General features: G+C 39.0%; 2 protein-coding genes across 2 annotated transcripts; both read right to left on the bottom strand.

The window, feature by feature from the left end:
- Positions 1-3,223: 3,223 nt before the first annotated feature.
- LOC146474578 (uncharacterized) lies at positions 3,224-16,456 on the bottom strand. Its single transcript, XM_085116897.1, has 5 exons — positions 16,268-16,456; positions 13,363-13,419; positions 11,465-11,698; positions 10,417-10,527; positions 3,224-4,757 (listed from the first exon to the last, which is right to left on the bottom strand). The coding sequence occupies exons 1-5, from the start codon at positions 16,433-16,435 to the stop codon at positions 4,500-4,502; spliced, it is 828 nt and encodes a 275-aa protein (XP_084973023.1). The 5' UTR covers positions 16,436-16,456; the 3' UTR covers positions 3,224-4,499.
- LOC146474579 (melanocyte-stimulating hormone receptor-like) lies at positions 4,788-8,788 on the bottom strand. The gene has a single exon (XM_085116896.1). The coding sequence runs from the start codon at positions 8,348-8,350 to the stop codon at positions 7,433-7,435; it is 918 nt and encodes a 305-aa protein (XP_084973022.1). The 5' UTR covers positions 8,351-8,788; the 3' UTR covers positions 4,788-7,432.
- Positions 16,457-16,502: the final 46 nt, after the last annotated feature.

The raw sequence follows: 16,502 nt of genomic DNA, 5'->3' as shown, positions 1-16,502 counted from the left end.
CAGGTGATTGACATTCATTATCTTTTATGAAGGCTATTAGTTATACTCGGATCTGCGTAAATCCTCGTTAGATGGATAAAGACACTTACCAAAAGCCCGGGGGGGGGGGGGGGGGCGTACTGAAAAAAAAATAATGCGGGGAGGCTCAGCCCCGAGGTCCGACCCCTTACCCTTGTATATACCATCTTTGGCAGAAAAGGTACCCCTTTCGTATACCTTGCATTGGAAAATAATGAAAGGCTTTTTTAAATACCTAAATGGCAGATTTCCCTACCCTTTCATATACTTTGACTCGTGAAATCGCTACCCTTTCATATACCTGAAGAGTGAAAAAGGTACCCCTTTCGGGTGGAGCCTCCCCGTATAGGCTTTAATAGGGAGTACCCTCCCCCCGGAGCCAAAAGCTCTATTCACTGGTTCTCCAGGCTCCCCGTCCACACCGAATGCGTTTTCCGTTGTCACCATGTCTTTCCAACAGGTGGTTCTGCCGCGTGTTGGCTTACCTCAAAGAGAAGACAATTTCAGAGGTAACTTGCTTGAATTTTGATCGCCTCCTCGGGTTGCGAGTTGATGTGCTTAAAGGGAAGGTCGGCTGGAAAAATTAGTTGTACTTTTGTTTGGGGTAAGCTGTGGGCGTCGAGCTCTAAGCAACGTACACACGGTCGAGGGTAACATCTGGAACACTACCCAGTTGTTTGAAGTGCTTCGCTGTCAGGTAAACCCAAGCTTTCACCGTTGAAAGAAGGTTGATTGGTAATTCTAATTCGCGCTAGATCCATTCAAAATCGTAGCCGCACCCGTGTCGCGGCATCAACTTTCTGCGTGACGGCGTTGCGCTGAAAATTGTCGTTGCAAATTATCTCGCGTAACGTCACCTTCACTGAGGTTTTCGGTTTAAATACCAACAACCTGAGTGCATTTTCAAATGATCAAGAGTCACTTAAAGTCACTGAAAATTTGTCACGTCCCCTAAAATGGTCAAAAATTCCCTTCATTGCAATCAATCCACTGTATCGAAAAAGATGGCGACTTTACCAAAACTCGTACCTTACGAAAAACCCTGTAAACGCTAACAAATTAAAGAGGCACAGAAAAGTTCTAAAATCTCTAAACCTAGCAACACATGTTTGCTATCACAGGGACGAATTTCGTAAAAAAAAAAAAAAAAAAAAAAAAAATTAAAATATGGCTTTCTTTGTGTCTATTGGCTGTTAGGCTCGCAAGATATTGTGGTAAAATATACCACCGCCATCTTTTCGTGACGAATCCCCTGCCTTTGCCCCACCCCCTCCCCCACCGCTCTTCATCACTTACCACCTGAGTGCTTGACTACAATAGGCCAGTTCCGAGTTGCTTTGAACCTCATTGTAAAAGCGAGGCTAAGTGCAAAATGTTTGTTATGAAAATTAGTTTTCATTCACATGCAGACAAAACTAATTTTCATATGAAAAGTTTTGCACTTAGCCTCGCTTTCATATTGAGGGTCACAGCAACTCTGAAATGGCCTATTGCAAAGCTAGCCCGCTCTTTCGTATTTATTTCTGGATAATAGATCGTAATAATTTCGTCGAATTCCTCAACATTTGACCTTGACGCGCCAACGTTAACCAGAGGTACCAAGACTCGGAACTCATAATATCCAAATAAAACACAGTACATCTAATTTTTTTTATTCTAATTATCACCGTTTGTCTCTTTACTCTAGGAAATTCAAAGAAATGTAAAGCTAGTACTTTAATTCCAATTTTTTTTCACAACAGTTATTCGAGCCAGCTACCTGCACCACTGGCACATATTCACATATTTACAGCTATTTAAAAAATCTATTTCATAAAGACGGCCTTTTCGTATCGGCCAATCTGTTCTGGATGAGACATTCTCAAACTCCTTAATAATTCATGAGATAAAACAAAGGGAATCAGCGTTGGGACTGTTATCTAAATTATCACAAAATTTGGTGAACTTTTGCTTTGAATTTCTCCAAGAATTGTTCATGATTTGCAAAGTTGATTAACCCTTTACGCTCTAACAGTGATCAACATCAAATTTCTCCTTGTAATATCAATGCTTATCCAACACCTGACGTCATGAGAATTAAGGATATTATCACCCAGGGTGAATTTTCTGAAATTTAATAACTTCTCCCCAGTGCTTTTATAAGAAAAGTATAGGGAGAAGATAAGAGAATTTGTTCTTTGATATTGGGGGTTAAAGGGTAAACAACTCGGCTGCCCCTCGTATTCTCAATCCACTTCTTAATGTTTAGAAATCGGATAAAACGTTCTTCCCCGCGTTTGATACATTACATCTAGAAGTTTTATAAAAAAAAAAAAGAAGAAGAAAACCAAAACTAAAGACCGTTTATCTAAAGGTTAAAAGTATAACATACGATGCGAAAACCGTACATTAACAGCACTTATAACCGTTATCGTAAACGAACCATTATGGTGTACAAGCCTATTATGCTACGTTTTTACGTCTTGAAGGTAACGGAGTCGAAGGAGTTTTGAGGACTTTAAAACAAACGTCGTATTAACCGAGTGTGAGAGCTTTGACGAGGAATATCAGCTCGAGTCATGGCCCAAACGCGAGAGTTGTCAACATTAACCGAAACGAGAAAGTTAACTTAATGATGGCAGCCATTTGTGTTTTGCATTATTTCAAGCAACCATTTGATTTGTTAAGTTGATAAAGTAGCGGACTAGAATTTGCGTTTAAGCAAAATCGATTCAGGATTTAGAAATCCTCGCAATTCGTGTGGCTTCTTGAAGCTTCCGAGTTTTTAGTCTAGAATGTTTTGGAAGTTACCACAGCATGGGTTTGAGTCTGATCGATTTTCGAATTGTTTAGCTATTTCATGATCAAACTAAACATATTCACCTAGAATGACTCTCTCACTCGGTTAGCACGTTTACTGAACGTTACCTAGATGATGTTACAATACAATACAATTGGATATGATTATTTGGATTTTGTCCATTAGTAGCAGAAGGTCTTATGTGTGAAACAATAGCCCTTTTGACGGTTAACTCTGCTCATTTGAATTACAATGAAATCTAGCATGTATGTGAGGCAATTTCGGGCTATTTTGCAGTTTTAGCCCGAAATTGCCTCGCATTCACGTTCGATAACATTGTAATGCAAATGAGAAAAATTAATCGTGAAAAGGGCTATTAGGTAACCGTATGACGTCATGAAATTCAACATGGCGGCCGCAATGACAGCCAAATTAGCTCCCCTAAAAACCGTTTTGCTTCCTGGAAAGGTCCCATTTTCGGGGCAATAACAGCTCTTTTGAATATACAGTGTAACGTTTTGGATCGAGTGACTTCTTTAAGCCGATTTATCGCTGCGCTTCAGTATATCTTTTGTTTTCGCGGGCCGCGACTGATTACAATCAGTGAATATTGAGCAAGGCTGGTTTACAGAACCCTTCGACGGTTTTACAGACAACACGCGTTGACATTTCCCGCATTACTCATATTTTTAAACCCAATTGGTAAAATTCCACGCGCAGTATGTGTAAAATTATATAAAGAGTTGAATATATCCAATCTGAAATAGTTTTATTGGTAGGAGCAAACCTGCGGTTGTCATTACTTCTGTCACGACCCAATTCTGTGTCATGGTAAGCGCGCAAAAATCCCTTTCGATTTCACTTCACTTTAAAAAATCGCCAAACTTTCACGATGCATGAATTTGACGAAAATGATAATGATAAGAACAGCTCAGAAATGAAAGGCGTTATACAACGGTTTTCAGTAGAGGATCGCAAAACCAAAAGCAAAGTAATTTCTCTGGCCAAACACAACGGACGCAAATAGTCTAATTAGCCAATCAGAATTTCAAGTAAAAGCATATAACTGGCGTAAATCGAGGGAAAACGGGTGGTAGCAATTGCAAGTCACGATGGCTTTTGGTTTTCTTTGGCTGAGAAAGTGGAACGAGTTTGCTAACCAATCAGCGAGCGTAGTTAAGCAAAACCAAATCAAATACGGATTACTTTTGGCAGCTCAAGTGAAATGAAAATCGTTCTACTACTCAATGTGATTGTTTAGCAAAACACGCGTCCCTTTCTCAACCACTCATGAGATGCAGCACCAAAAACAATCGTGCCTCGCTCGCACGCGTTTTCCCGCGCTTTTCGCCGGTTACACGCATTCACTTTGAATTCTGATTGGTTCCTTGAGCTGTTTGCGTCAATTTTGATTGGCCAGAGTAATAACTTTGGTTTTGGTTTAACGATACTCGACCGAAAATCACTGTAGTGAGATAATTACAGTCTACAAAAGAACACTGCATTAAAGCCCTGTTGGTACGACCAACTCGTTATTTCGGTCGCTAGATTCGACAGAACAAGAACTGGCACAGCCAACTCCTTCATCTTAAAACCAACTTGCTAATAGGACTAACTTTATATGGCGCGTTAGCTCTCGTGGTAACAAGGTTGAACTTCGTCCATCACTAATCACCGCAAATTATTTCGCCTTGCGTCGAGGTTATCTGCCATCCTTTTTCTCGGTATATGGCGGAGGTGGAGGGGAAACTTCAACCTCCGTATAAGAAGGCAAATGAGGAAGCTTTAGTGTTTGGTACGGGGGAGGAGGGGGTCTAGTGTCATGGCGTGCAATTCTTGCTTCTCTCTCTACCCCCCTCTGGCTTGAATGGCCTCTTGGTCTGTGGTGTCGCTGCGTATGGTTTGAATATGGAAGACGGTTGGAAGACGTCTGACTTGATGACCTTGATGTCCTTGATATCTACAGCAAGGAAAATCATTAGTTAAGGTTCTGTTAAACACGGGCCCGCACAGCCTGCGAGCAAGCTCTCGGGAGGGGTGGGGGAGGCTTCTCCCCTCCCTTCCCCTTCCCTCCCCGAGAGCTTGCCTGCAGGCTAGGGCCCGCACGATAAAAGGAACGTTGGGTTGGCCAAGCCACTTGCCATATTACTGCAGGAGCTGAGCTGTCAACATTGCATAGTCCGCGCGACAAGATAGAATAGAATATTGACAGAATCAATTTGAAATTTGCATGTTGTCAAAAAGCAAGACGCACGAGTGTTTACGACGAGCGTGGCTTGATTGCAATATATTTCGTCCAAAATCTTCTTCAAGCATAAGATCATCTTCCGAAAGACATTTTTAGCTTGATTTCTTGAAATACTATCTCACCACAGTTGACTACCTTCTTTCCCACTTTAGCCTGCGAGCAAGCTCTCCTTTAGGTCAGCGGCGAGAGGATATAGCGCGATCTGGGGCGGGGGAGGGAGAAAGGACCAACCCCGTCCAAATCCTCTCACGGCTGACCTATAAAAGAGACCTTGCTCGGTCCAGGGTAAACCAGGTAAACAGACATAGAGGCTTTGTATGGGCTTCTGTGAAATTTCTTGGGGAATACAGTCCAAACATATGGAAATGTGTCGGTGGAAAAGTGGAAACAACCGTACGTTGTCCTGATACTAAGTGAGTAATAATAAGAAAAACAAAACATTTGAGTGGTGAATTTTTGTTTTAGGTGAAAAATAAATTGGAGTTTAATCTCTTTTGTGGCAAAACTGACCAAATTTAACAATACACGGCTTGTTGAGATCACGAATTCCTCTAATATTCAAGTCTTTAAAAATGTTACGGCTATTCCAAAGGTTCATGGGGCTTCTTTTACGAAAGAGACACTTTTTCCAGCCAAATCAAAGTTCATTTATTGATTTAACAATTTGAAAACAGAAAACTGAAATCTTAAAATCTGCGCGAGTAAATAAGTATAATAACTTTTAAAATTAAAATTAATTTAACCATCGAGTTGCGATAATTTCCAAAGAACGCGAACTCTCAAAGACCTTTCTACTGCAAAGGAGTTTAGACGGAAGATTCCGTTACATTTCATACGCATTTTTTTGTTTACATTCGAGTGTCGTGCTCCTAAAAAAATTACCGTTGAGTGAGGAAGAATTTTGACGTCCTGAAAACTTCTAGAAGAAAGAAAAGTCCTTGGATACAAACTAGAACAAAGCCAGGAACCTAAACCACAGGTACCCCAAGCTCTATGAGAGTTTTAGACCGTAACCTTTGCGTGAGTGTTGTAATTTGAGCGTCACGGCGACCATTGCGTAACGGCGAAATTATAAGGATTTGTATGGGGAAAACAAGATTCCTACTTCAATAAAAATATCCCTACCTGAACTCCCTTGTCTGTTGTTCTTTCTAATACGTGGTTTTTGGAGCAATTTAGCCTTATATTTTTATTGAAGTACATACAAATCCTTATAATTTCGCGGTTACACAATGCTCGCCGTGACGCTCAAAATTACAACACTCACTCAAAGGTTACGGCCTATATCTCTCACAGAGCTTGGGGTACCTGTGCCTAAACTGGAAGAAGAAAGTTCTCGCAGACAGTGACAATAGCTCCTGGTTCGATCGATAATGAACTTCACAAATCGGAGAAGAATCGAGAGAGGAACAAAAGAGTACTCCGCTACGCTTTAGTTTTGCCCATTGCTGGCTATAATACGCATACACAGAAGAAAAATAGGGAGAACTTAGGCGCTGTGCCTTTCGCGCAAATTTCAATAGATTATTTTGTGGCGAGTCTTTGCAGGGAGTTCCTATGTTGTTGCCCAGTGGTCGCCAGCTTCATCTCGTTGATAACTGCTGTAATAAGGTTTAAAAACTATGCAAATCTATGAGGCCAAAACTCAGGTTTTGTTTTTTGCAGTATTCCCTCCAATTAAATTAATTACTAGGCACCTGTTCCCTATCACAGAACCTTATAAAAAGTGCACTTTGTATTCTTCCTTTTACCCACTTTCTTTCAGGCTTGTGCCTCTCCGATGTACACGTTGAAATTCGACACCTTTTGAGTTAAGACCTCTTTTTTTATTTTCCCTCTCTTGCGTAGCTTTGATTGTTCCTTCTATTTTAACTTTTCTTTCGACTCTACTGAAGTCTCCAAACACAGCAGTTTTTTTCCGTATGTCGTTAACGTTGCCTTAGGCTTCATCATTTGGTCTACGAATTAAAAGTTTTCTCCATCGAAATGAACAGTTCTCGTCTAACGTTTCTGTTTTAGCTCAGGCTCCTTCTTCCTCCAAACATGTCACATTGTTTTGCAGTCCTTTTGCTGCAAAATTTAGTTCTTCCACTTTAGTCTTCATGTCGGATAACCTAGATTTCACTAAATCAGTTTTCGTACCGATGCCTTCCATGACCATATCTCAGTGGCCAGATGTTTTAGCCCAAGAACACAACTCTTTAATCTCTTTTCCACTGGAGAAGACTCCGCCGAACTGTTCGAAGAAATAGTATTTCTGGGTCCTTCCTTTTTGGCGTGAAAAATGATCAACGTTCAAATTCGACGTCAGGTTAACTAACAGAGCTTCACGTCATTCAAGTCACTCAGCTTAATAACTCACAATGCAAATTCATCTTTATTCCACCTTAAGTCTCGGTGATGCGGAATATTTTTTTCACTGTGCTTTTCATAATTTGACGAATTTCTCGATATCGCCAGCAGTAAACTAGAGGATTCAACGACGAATTGAGAAGAACGAAAAACAACGTGACGTTAAAAGCGAACATAAAGGAATTTTGAGCGCCGTTTATCGTTAACAATATTGCAGAGCAGAAATGCGGGAGATAACATGCGACAAAAATTACGTAGAAATGTACAGTATTGAAGGCGGACTTTTTCTCCCGGAATAGTTCCCTTGCTTGCGCATTTTGCTGCTGAAGTTGACTGTGGATTTGATTCTGATGATGTCTTACAACTCTGTAAATATGAATGTACGCTACTGTTGTCAAGAGAAATCCAACGAATTCACAAATAACAACTAATATGGCAATGCCACTATTTGCGGCTACGAAAAGGAAAGCAGTGACAACACTTGCGATCCATATTGATACCAAGGCTATTATGACACGCTTTGAAGTGACAAGTTCTCGGTATCGTAGATGAAGATTAATAGCGAGGAGTCTATCAACAGCAATGGCGGTCACATTCAGAAGTGAAGCGCAAGCGAGAAGAAATAAAAAGAAACAACAAACAGTTAAAATTGTTGGACAGAGTAAGTCAAAGTTATGACCTCTATTTGCTGCCATCTTTAACACAACTGCGTACATTAACTGGGCGAACAATCCAACGGCAAGATCAGAGACAGCAAGACTCAAGAAGAACTTCTTTATATTAGCGGGCATCGATGAGGCTTTCCACAGGGCGCGAATAACAAGAATATTTCCAAATGTTGCCACGGGAGAAAAAATAAAGTGTAATACACACAGTGAGAGCAGGGTAAACCTGTGAAACTGAACAACTTGTCCAAGAACCTTCAAATAGTAACTGCAGAACTCTTCGGCCATGGTGAACTTTTAAAAAATTATTCAGATCCAGCGATACGTTTCACAATGAAATTGCGCCGCGCAATTTGATTGAAATTCACTCCAGTGTCACAACCGACAGCTGTATGTTAAATGTATGAAATAGGGAATTAACGAAACTGCATACTGCGTTTTGTATTATATAACCTAAAATAAGCACGCGCTTTATTGGCTTAAACAGACCGGTCTTTTTTATCTCTCTATGGAAACATGGTAAATTTCTGACAGTTACGAGAAAAATAAAATAAAAATAAATAAATAAAAGAACAGTTTGAAAATTCGTGCATGTTTCTATAAACTAGAAGGAATGTTTCTTGGGGTAAACATTTCTCAACGATTCGTGTTTCAACAACAGCTTCTACTTCTTCCAAAAACCGTGATGTAGTCCGTCTGTATAAAGTCCCCCTTAAAACGTCGAGACCCATAAAGTGGGCGGAATGGCGGCAGATAAACCAGAGATGATGAAGGGTGGACTGGCACCAAAACATGTCTTACATTCGAGTAAAAACCTGTCGTTGCCTTTTTTTTTTAAATAGAGAATATCATTTGTTTCGCAATCGCTGTAAGTAAAGGTACGATTTTGTAAGGTTAGAGTGGTTAATGCCCTTTTTTGGTGTTTTCTCATAAAATGTCTCTTTTATAATTGACTCGTGTATCATATCATTATACCACTCGCGTCAGTGAATACGTCAATCATTTGCATCACGGATATGTTTATCGTCAAGCATCTGCTCCTTTTGTCACTCATGGGGCTTCTGAAGAGTGGAATCACTCTTTCTTAGCTTGTGAGTCCATACAGTAGAAGTTTTTCTAGACTTCAAATGTGTAAAGCACTTAAAATCTATCTTTTATTCGGTAAATAAGGAACAAGTTCTCCTTATTTCGAGATATGAAAGGAGCATGAAAGAATAAAGAAGCGATATTGCTTCCAATAGGCGAATCTTATGTCCTTTACTCAGTGTAATAAGCTTTCGTCGAAAAGTAATCCTTAATTTGGTGGCATCAGAATTTTTTTTTATTTTTATTTTTATTTTTTTTTTATCTATTTTTTTTTTTTACAGGACGGTTATTAATTTTTTTTTTTTTAACTTAATAAAAAATATTCTGAGGCTGTCGGTCGACATATGCAAATCAGGCGGCATACATTCGGCACAAGTTAGCCACAGGCGCAGATGTTATGCAGAAAAACCGTTTTATTTTCATAACAATTCAATGGCGGCCATATTGAATTGCAATGCATTGTGGAGCGTCCATAGCGCGAGCTGGCCAGCCCCAATCATCTCGCGACTGACCTAAAAAAGAGAGCTTGCTCGCGGGCTATTCTCACTTTGCCTGCCATCACTAGTGAGGCGTTGATTTATGAAGCAGTGGTTACATGCATTTGTAAAAGCTGGGAGGAGCTATCCTTTTATTGTGCGGGACCTTTGTTAAGGTTAGATTCTACCTGCGCACACAGCCGGCGCAGAGCCCTGTTTTCATAGCATAAAGAAACTAAGAGTCCATCTCCCCGCCCCGGCCCCTGAGGGGTACGGCTACGCTTCAGTAATTAGTGTGTTAGCCTGCGAGAGCAAACGCCTTTTCCGGGTTGCCACGGATGAAATAAAGCTGGAAAAGGCGTTGCTTGTGCAGGATATCAGTGTGTCCATGAATTTGAGCCGTAAAAAATTCATCCACAATACCGTTACATTTTACCACAATACCTTGCAAACGTAACACAGCTAACAGGCACACCGAAAGCCATTATTCTTTGTGAAATTCGTCCCTGTACTAACAACATTGTGTATGCAAGGTTTGAAGTTTTAAGAACTTATCCGTGCGTTTTTGTGTGCACTTTAACAGTTTTCGTAGGCCAAGAATCATGAGTAAATCTACCAGTCGACATCTTGTTCGGTACAGTAGATTCGGAGAGCTTTCCGCAACAGTTGGAACACGTATTTGTAGGATGACAGTAAATGGGAGAAATAGGGGATGGCCTAAGAAGGAATTTAGCATCTCGCTTAGCGTAAAATATTAGGGGAGAAAGCATCCAACATATTTCATTCACTTACTCTTCTTTCCTCTCGTACGTGTATTTCTTCCCGTGTGTTCTCTAACGCAACAGATGTTGATGGAAGCATACATGCAGATGACGAATTAAGCTCCACAGCCTGTCGAGAATCCTGAAAAAATAATTATTAACCCATAAAATATCACAATTTTAGTAATGATGTCGCAGTTAACAATTATTCCATGAGCCCATGATGGATATGAGATGAAAGATGGGTATAATCAACTTTAATACATTCAAAAAACGTGAGTGGAATAATAATTATTGTTTCATTAAAGGCAATAACGAAATATTGCTAGATCTTGCCGACATCACTTTGCAAGAACAACTTAAGACAATTTTATGGTTTCTACTCCCCAGGCATGTATAATAATTAAGTACCATGGCCGCTAAGCCAATCAAATCCCTGGAATTGTATTATACCATATGACCCATTTTTTTAATACTTCGGAAACAATTGTTATTCTTGAAATACTTAATGCTGTAATAAAAAAACAATTCATAGCTTTATACCATCAATAAACTAGCCAGGGTAACTTATATCGGAACTCAGAAATCTCGTTGGCGATGTTCAAAACTGACACGTAAATTTCAAAATTCCGTTTGAAATACTTGGGAAACAATTATTGTTATTCTTGAAATACTTTAATAATGCTGTTATGTAAAGCAAATTCATAGCGTCATACCGTCAATAAACTGGGAAATTTATACAGGAACTCTGAAATCTCGTTGGCGATGTTCAAAACTGACAGGTAAATTTCAAAACTCCGTTCAGAATAATTGGGAAACAATTGTTATTCTCAATCTTGACATATTTAATGCTGTAATGTAAATAAAAATTCATAGCTTCATACCGTCAATAAACTAGGGAAGTTTATATGGGAACTCGGAAATCTCGTTTGGCGATGTTCAAAACTGACATGTAGAATTGTACATTTCAAAACTCCGTTAAAATTTCAAAAATACCGGTCACGCGTGACGTTAATTGACTATAAATGAGCTGGCCTGTCATTTACATGTATAAGTAAGTGTGACAAGCTTTTACTAACCTGCAACTGAGGAGCTTTGCTACAACAATTGTACTGGAAAAATGAGGCCTTAAACGCAACAAATGAACCCTTCATGCTAACCACAAACGTTACTGCGACAACACCAAGAAATGACCCAAAAAACATGTTCCATGCTACTTCCTTGTTGCCCGACAGCATCAGCGGCATCATGATCCAAAACATTAAGATACTTGTGATTATTGTTAAGATACACAACACCAAGAAAATATGAATCTGTGGAAATAAAATACAACATGGGCAAATGGTTGATTAATAATTAAATATAAATTATTCATCAATCAATCAGTAAGTCAAACAATCAATTATTGATTGTTTGACTCAGAATGACTGATTGATTGATGAATAATTTATATTTAATTATATGGCATTTGGCATTTGAGACAGTTCAGTTACTTTAACCCTTCCGACACTCCCACGATCTGAATGTTAATTCTCCTGACTGATTACCATTAATTGTTTGACTGACTGATGGTGACTGATTGATTGATTGATGAATAATTTATATTTAATTCCCAGTATAAGGCATTTTAATGGCATTTGAAACAGTTTATTTGAAACCTTTCACTCCCAATGATCGGAATGATTCACAGAATTCGGTGTTACAGTACATCAATAGCACCTAGTTGATGATAATCTTTATTCTCATCACCTGTCTGGTTGACAATGTACTGACAATGTACAGAGAAGTTACAAATTGATCACTTCTGGGAGTGAAAGGGTTAATCCATTTACTGGTACATGACTCGAAAACCGTCATCTTCATTTGTATAAAGCCACCACTCACCATCGTTTTGTAAGATGGAAGTACATGTACTCAGCACCAACACTCACCCCACTTCCCCACCCCCACAAAAAAAAAAAAAACATCAACAAACAACAACAACAACAACAACAGAAACTAAGAAATACACAGAAAAAAAACAAAACATACACATAACATCTGGAGATGGGGGATACTCATCCATGGAGTAGCACAGTGTGTGGTGTGGGTTAATACTCATTAATGCCAATTATAGATGAGTGTGGGGAGGTGCCTTAGAGAAAGGTGGGGTCCCATGCATAAAATCAACCAGCTGAACACAAACAGTATCCATAGCAACACTGTAAGTAGCAACCAACCACCAGGCACTGTGACGAGGATAAAGTTCCCATAACCCTAAAAAAAGGGGTGGGGATTAGGGGGGAGGAGGGGGTTGGGAAGCAAACATTCTCATGGAACACTGAGGCCTTATCGCAAAATGATCTGTCACCAAAGCGAGTACTGTAAAACAACAAACAACAAAGCCTATGCAAAAACTGTGTAGCCATCCGCATGGCATAATCCACAGGGAAGGCCAGTGACCAGGCTGCATTGTGTCACATTCAACTTAGATAGCTTTAATTTTATTTTTCAAATGGATGCACTTGCACAAACATAAAGGCTACAATCTTGGACAAAACTAGGTGAGAAAAATGTGAATTTTTGTGTAGACTTCTACGGTTCCCTTGAAGAAAGCAATGACAGACAGAAGTCAAGAGTACATAGTTACATGTAATCTAATCACTCCCTCCCCCTCCCTCCCAGTCGGACAATTACCCCCCTTTTTTTCAATGGTGTAACAATAGAGGACTGCCCAGCCTTTTTTCAGCATTGAACATCACTAATCAGGGGTAAGGGGTTGCATTGTCGACGTGTGTATAATACACAAGTGCAGTGAAATTGTATAGGTCCACATCAATTTTCCCAACACTTTCATTCAAAATTGTAGTGTGACAACTTGACTGGACACTTGTAACTCCTATTGGGCAGTGCCAGTTTGACATGATCAGAGTAGAAAACCAATGAAAAATTAAGAATTAATTTCCACATGGCTGTATACCACACAAGAAATACTCACTGTTAATTTTTTGGGCCTCTTATAACTAAGACATCCTACACCTCCTGTGATCAAAAACTGAAACCAGAAAGAAATATGATGACATTAAGATGGAGGAATACATTAATTTTAATTTAATTTAATATGCAAAAGATCTGAGGAAAAATTGCAGCTGCTTGCAGACTAACAGAAGAAAGGGCAGGGGAAATGTGTTGTGCCGGAAAATAACCATTTATACCATTTTTTTTTTTTGGTTTAAACCTTCCTTCCTTATATTCAGGAAATTCCAATTTATAGCCTAGTTTATACTTTCCCTCAACAGCATTATTACAACAACAAGTCAAGTTCTCCATAAACTGAAAATAACAATTTCATGGTCAGTTGGTGTTGCCAAGCCGTAAAGCCAGTGTTACACGTTGAAAATTTTAGCTGAAACTTGTGTGCAATGGTGCTGCGAAACAATTTCACAAAGTGGTGTTACACGGTGAAACTATTGTTTTTTCACGACTGCGACCGGTGTGAGCCGTTGCAGAAGTAGAAAGCGGTTCTCCTTTTCGTGATACTTGTCTTGCAATGGAAGTTTGAAAAAGTTTCACAAAACCAACCATGTTACACCGTGCAACGCCTGCTGAAACTTGTTTCGCAGCTCCATTGCACACAAGTTTCAGCTAAAAGTTTCAACGTGTAACGGCGGCTTAAGTCAAGGCCCTTCCTTCTAGCCAATTTCCAAAATAATCCATGACCAGTCCCTTGAGGTAGGTATGGATATTTTATGAAACACACAAATCAGTGCAAATGTCAAAAAAGTAGGAACTCAAGACTCAAATGATGGATCAGAGAATACATGTAAACTCTGCCGTCTTTGTTAAAATGCTTTAATAATAATAAGTGAACCCATACATTTTCTAAACATGTCTACTGAGCATTAACCCTTAGTAAGGAAATGGGAGACCACACATTAGGCAAAGAAAAAATTGTTGACCTTGGCTGGAGTTTGATCGACAATTTGCTATACTGACTGAGCTATGAAGCCACATGGGAGCATTAGTCTTTGCCTCAATAATCTCCCATCAAATCTGGAAGCCGTGGGTTTGATTCCCGCAGATGCCATGGATTTTTCTTTTGCCTTGTAAGATTGCCCACTTCCTTACAAGGAATAATGCTCAATGCAAAATTTATGGGTTCACTTAGCACTACAAATACACTGCAGAATCAATTCTCTGATATATGTACATCATTTGCATCAATAGTGCTAGAGACAAAACATTCATTGTACATGAAAGCCTTAAGTTTGCCTAATTCACCTCATGAGTATGTTAAATACTACTCATCAAGCATATATTGTGGAGCTCTCTTTGATGATTTGTACCCTTACAACCTAAGTGGGTCAAGCAATAATAACTTTAACTTGCTTCATGAATGTGGTGCTGTTTACTAAGTTATTTCTAAGTTTCCATTGAGGTCTGATCCTGAACTTCATTCAGATGAAAGCTACTAAGCAAAACCTGTGCCAAAAGATGAAGTTCTAATGTCAAAGACAAACCCAGACTTCAAATGCTATACTTCACATGATCCAAATGAAATTCAGTGAATTACACTGTAAATTAAAGTCTTATGAAATACGGCATCTGAAAAAATTCAGAATGGCTGATCTAATTTGGATCGGCTCAGCCATTTTTCATGCCTGGCTCAGCCTGAGGAATAAAGGAGCAACTTTAACGATATTATTGCTCCAAATTAAATTCAACTGAATGAATTGAGTTTAAGTGAAGTACGACATCTGAATAAATTCAGAATAGCTGATCTAATTCGGATCGGCTTAGCCATTTTTCCTGCCTGGCTTTAAGTCAGGAATAAATAAAGGCTGTGGAGCGGCTTTAATTCAGATGCCATACGTCTTCACATGAGCCAAATCAACTGCGTAAATTGACCCAAATCTGCATAATTTTTTTCTTCAGTCATAGTAGTGGCTGAATTAAGTTCGATACATGTCTGAATCAATTCAGCTGGGATTAATTAATTTGGGTTGGTCTAAATTTGAACTTGATTCATCTCATGTGAATGATGGCGTCTGAAATGGGCCTAAGAGTCTGTTGCTGAAATCCTGAAGTGTGAACAGTGTGTTTTCCTGCCTGTGGTGTTCTACACGTATATATCAATAATTATTCCTCAATATGTTTTAAAGGTGTGGTCATTCAAATACAATCTTTTAAGCAGCACTATTCTGCAGTGCTGTTAATTATTCTTCAAGACAGTTCTAATGTTGTGTCTGAATGTAAAATCCTAGAGCGCGACCACAATTCAAATCAAAAATGTATATTTTATATTTATTTTACATGATCGTACAGAAGTGGTATTAAAGGTATTACTCTGAAAAGAAATTCAATTTAATGATCCTGAAGAAAAGTATAAAGGAAACTCCTTTAAGAACTTTCACATTTTTAAACGGTTTAAAGGTTTCCACAAAACGTACAATGTAATATATTTCAATTCCTTTGTTAATAAAGAACTCATGATCAGTTTTCGCAATATCCGGCCGGTTCATGGCCGTTTGAATATACTGTACCTCATTTTGATCCATGCCAGGATTTTAAAATATGTTTACAGCGAGGAATGCTATTTAAAACCCCGGAATTCATACATCAGTTTAAACAGCCTCTAGACGAAAGTTTTAATCAAAGGGAGGGACGAATATACATTCGAAAATACAAATGAAATATTTTGAAAACATCGTCAACAAGTTCAAGGATAAGAGTTTCGATGTTTCCATGATAATTTTCACTGGTTCCTATAGTGATCCAAAAGATTAACCATACCTTCAACGAATTCGCAAATAATCTAGTTTACACTGCAAAGTAAATGCGAGAATTCCACATTCGTAACGACTGATTTCAAGTAAGATATTAAATTTCCATCATTTTCTCACCAGCACTCCAGACCAGACAGGGAGTCCCTCTGGTTTAAACTTGATAAAAGCTTCGTGATCCTCCTTTCTTGTATTAAAAGCTCCAATTCCAATACTTATGAGTCCACCTAGAATCTGTACTATTCCTACGCGAAGTGCTGTTTTGACGGAATAAAAATGCTCAGCCATAATTGTTAGTTTTATCTTTCGTTGTCAACAGAAAACTGGAGGCGTGGCTACCAAGGGAAAAAAAATT

Source organism: Pavona decussata, unplaced genomic scaffold (genome assembly GCF_977016875.1).
Source record: "Pavona decussata unplaced genomic scaffold, jaPavDecu1.1 SCAFFOLD_88, whole genome shotgun sequence".
Taxonomy (NCBI): domain Eukaryota; kingdom Metazoa; phylum Cnidaria; class Anthozoa; order Scleractinia; family Agariciidae; genus Pavona; species Pavona decussata.
This window is presented reverse-complemented; position numbering and strand designations above follow the sequence as displayed.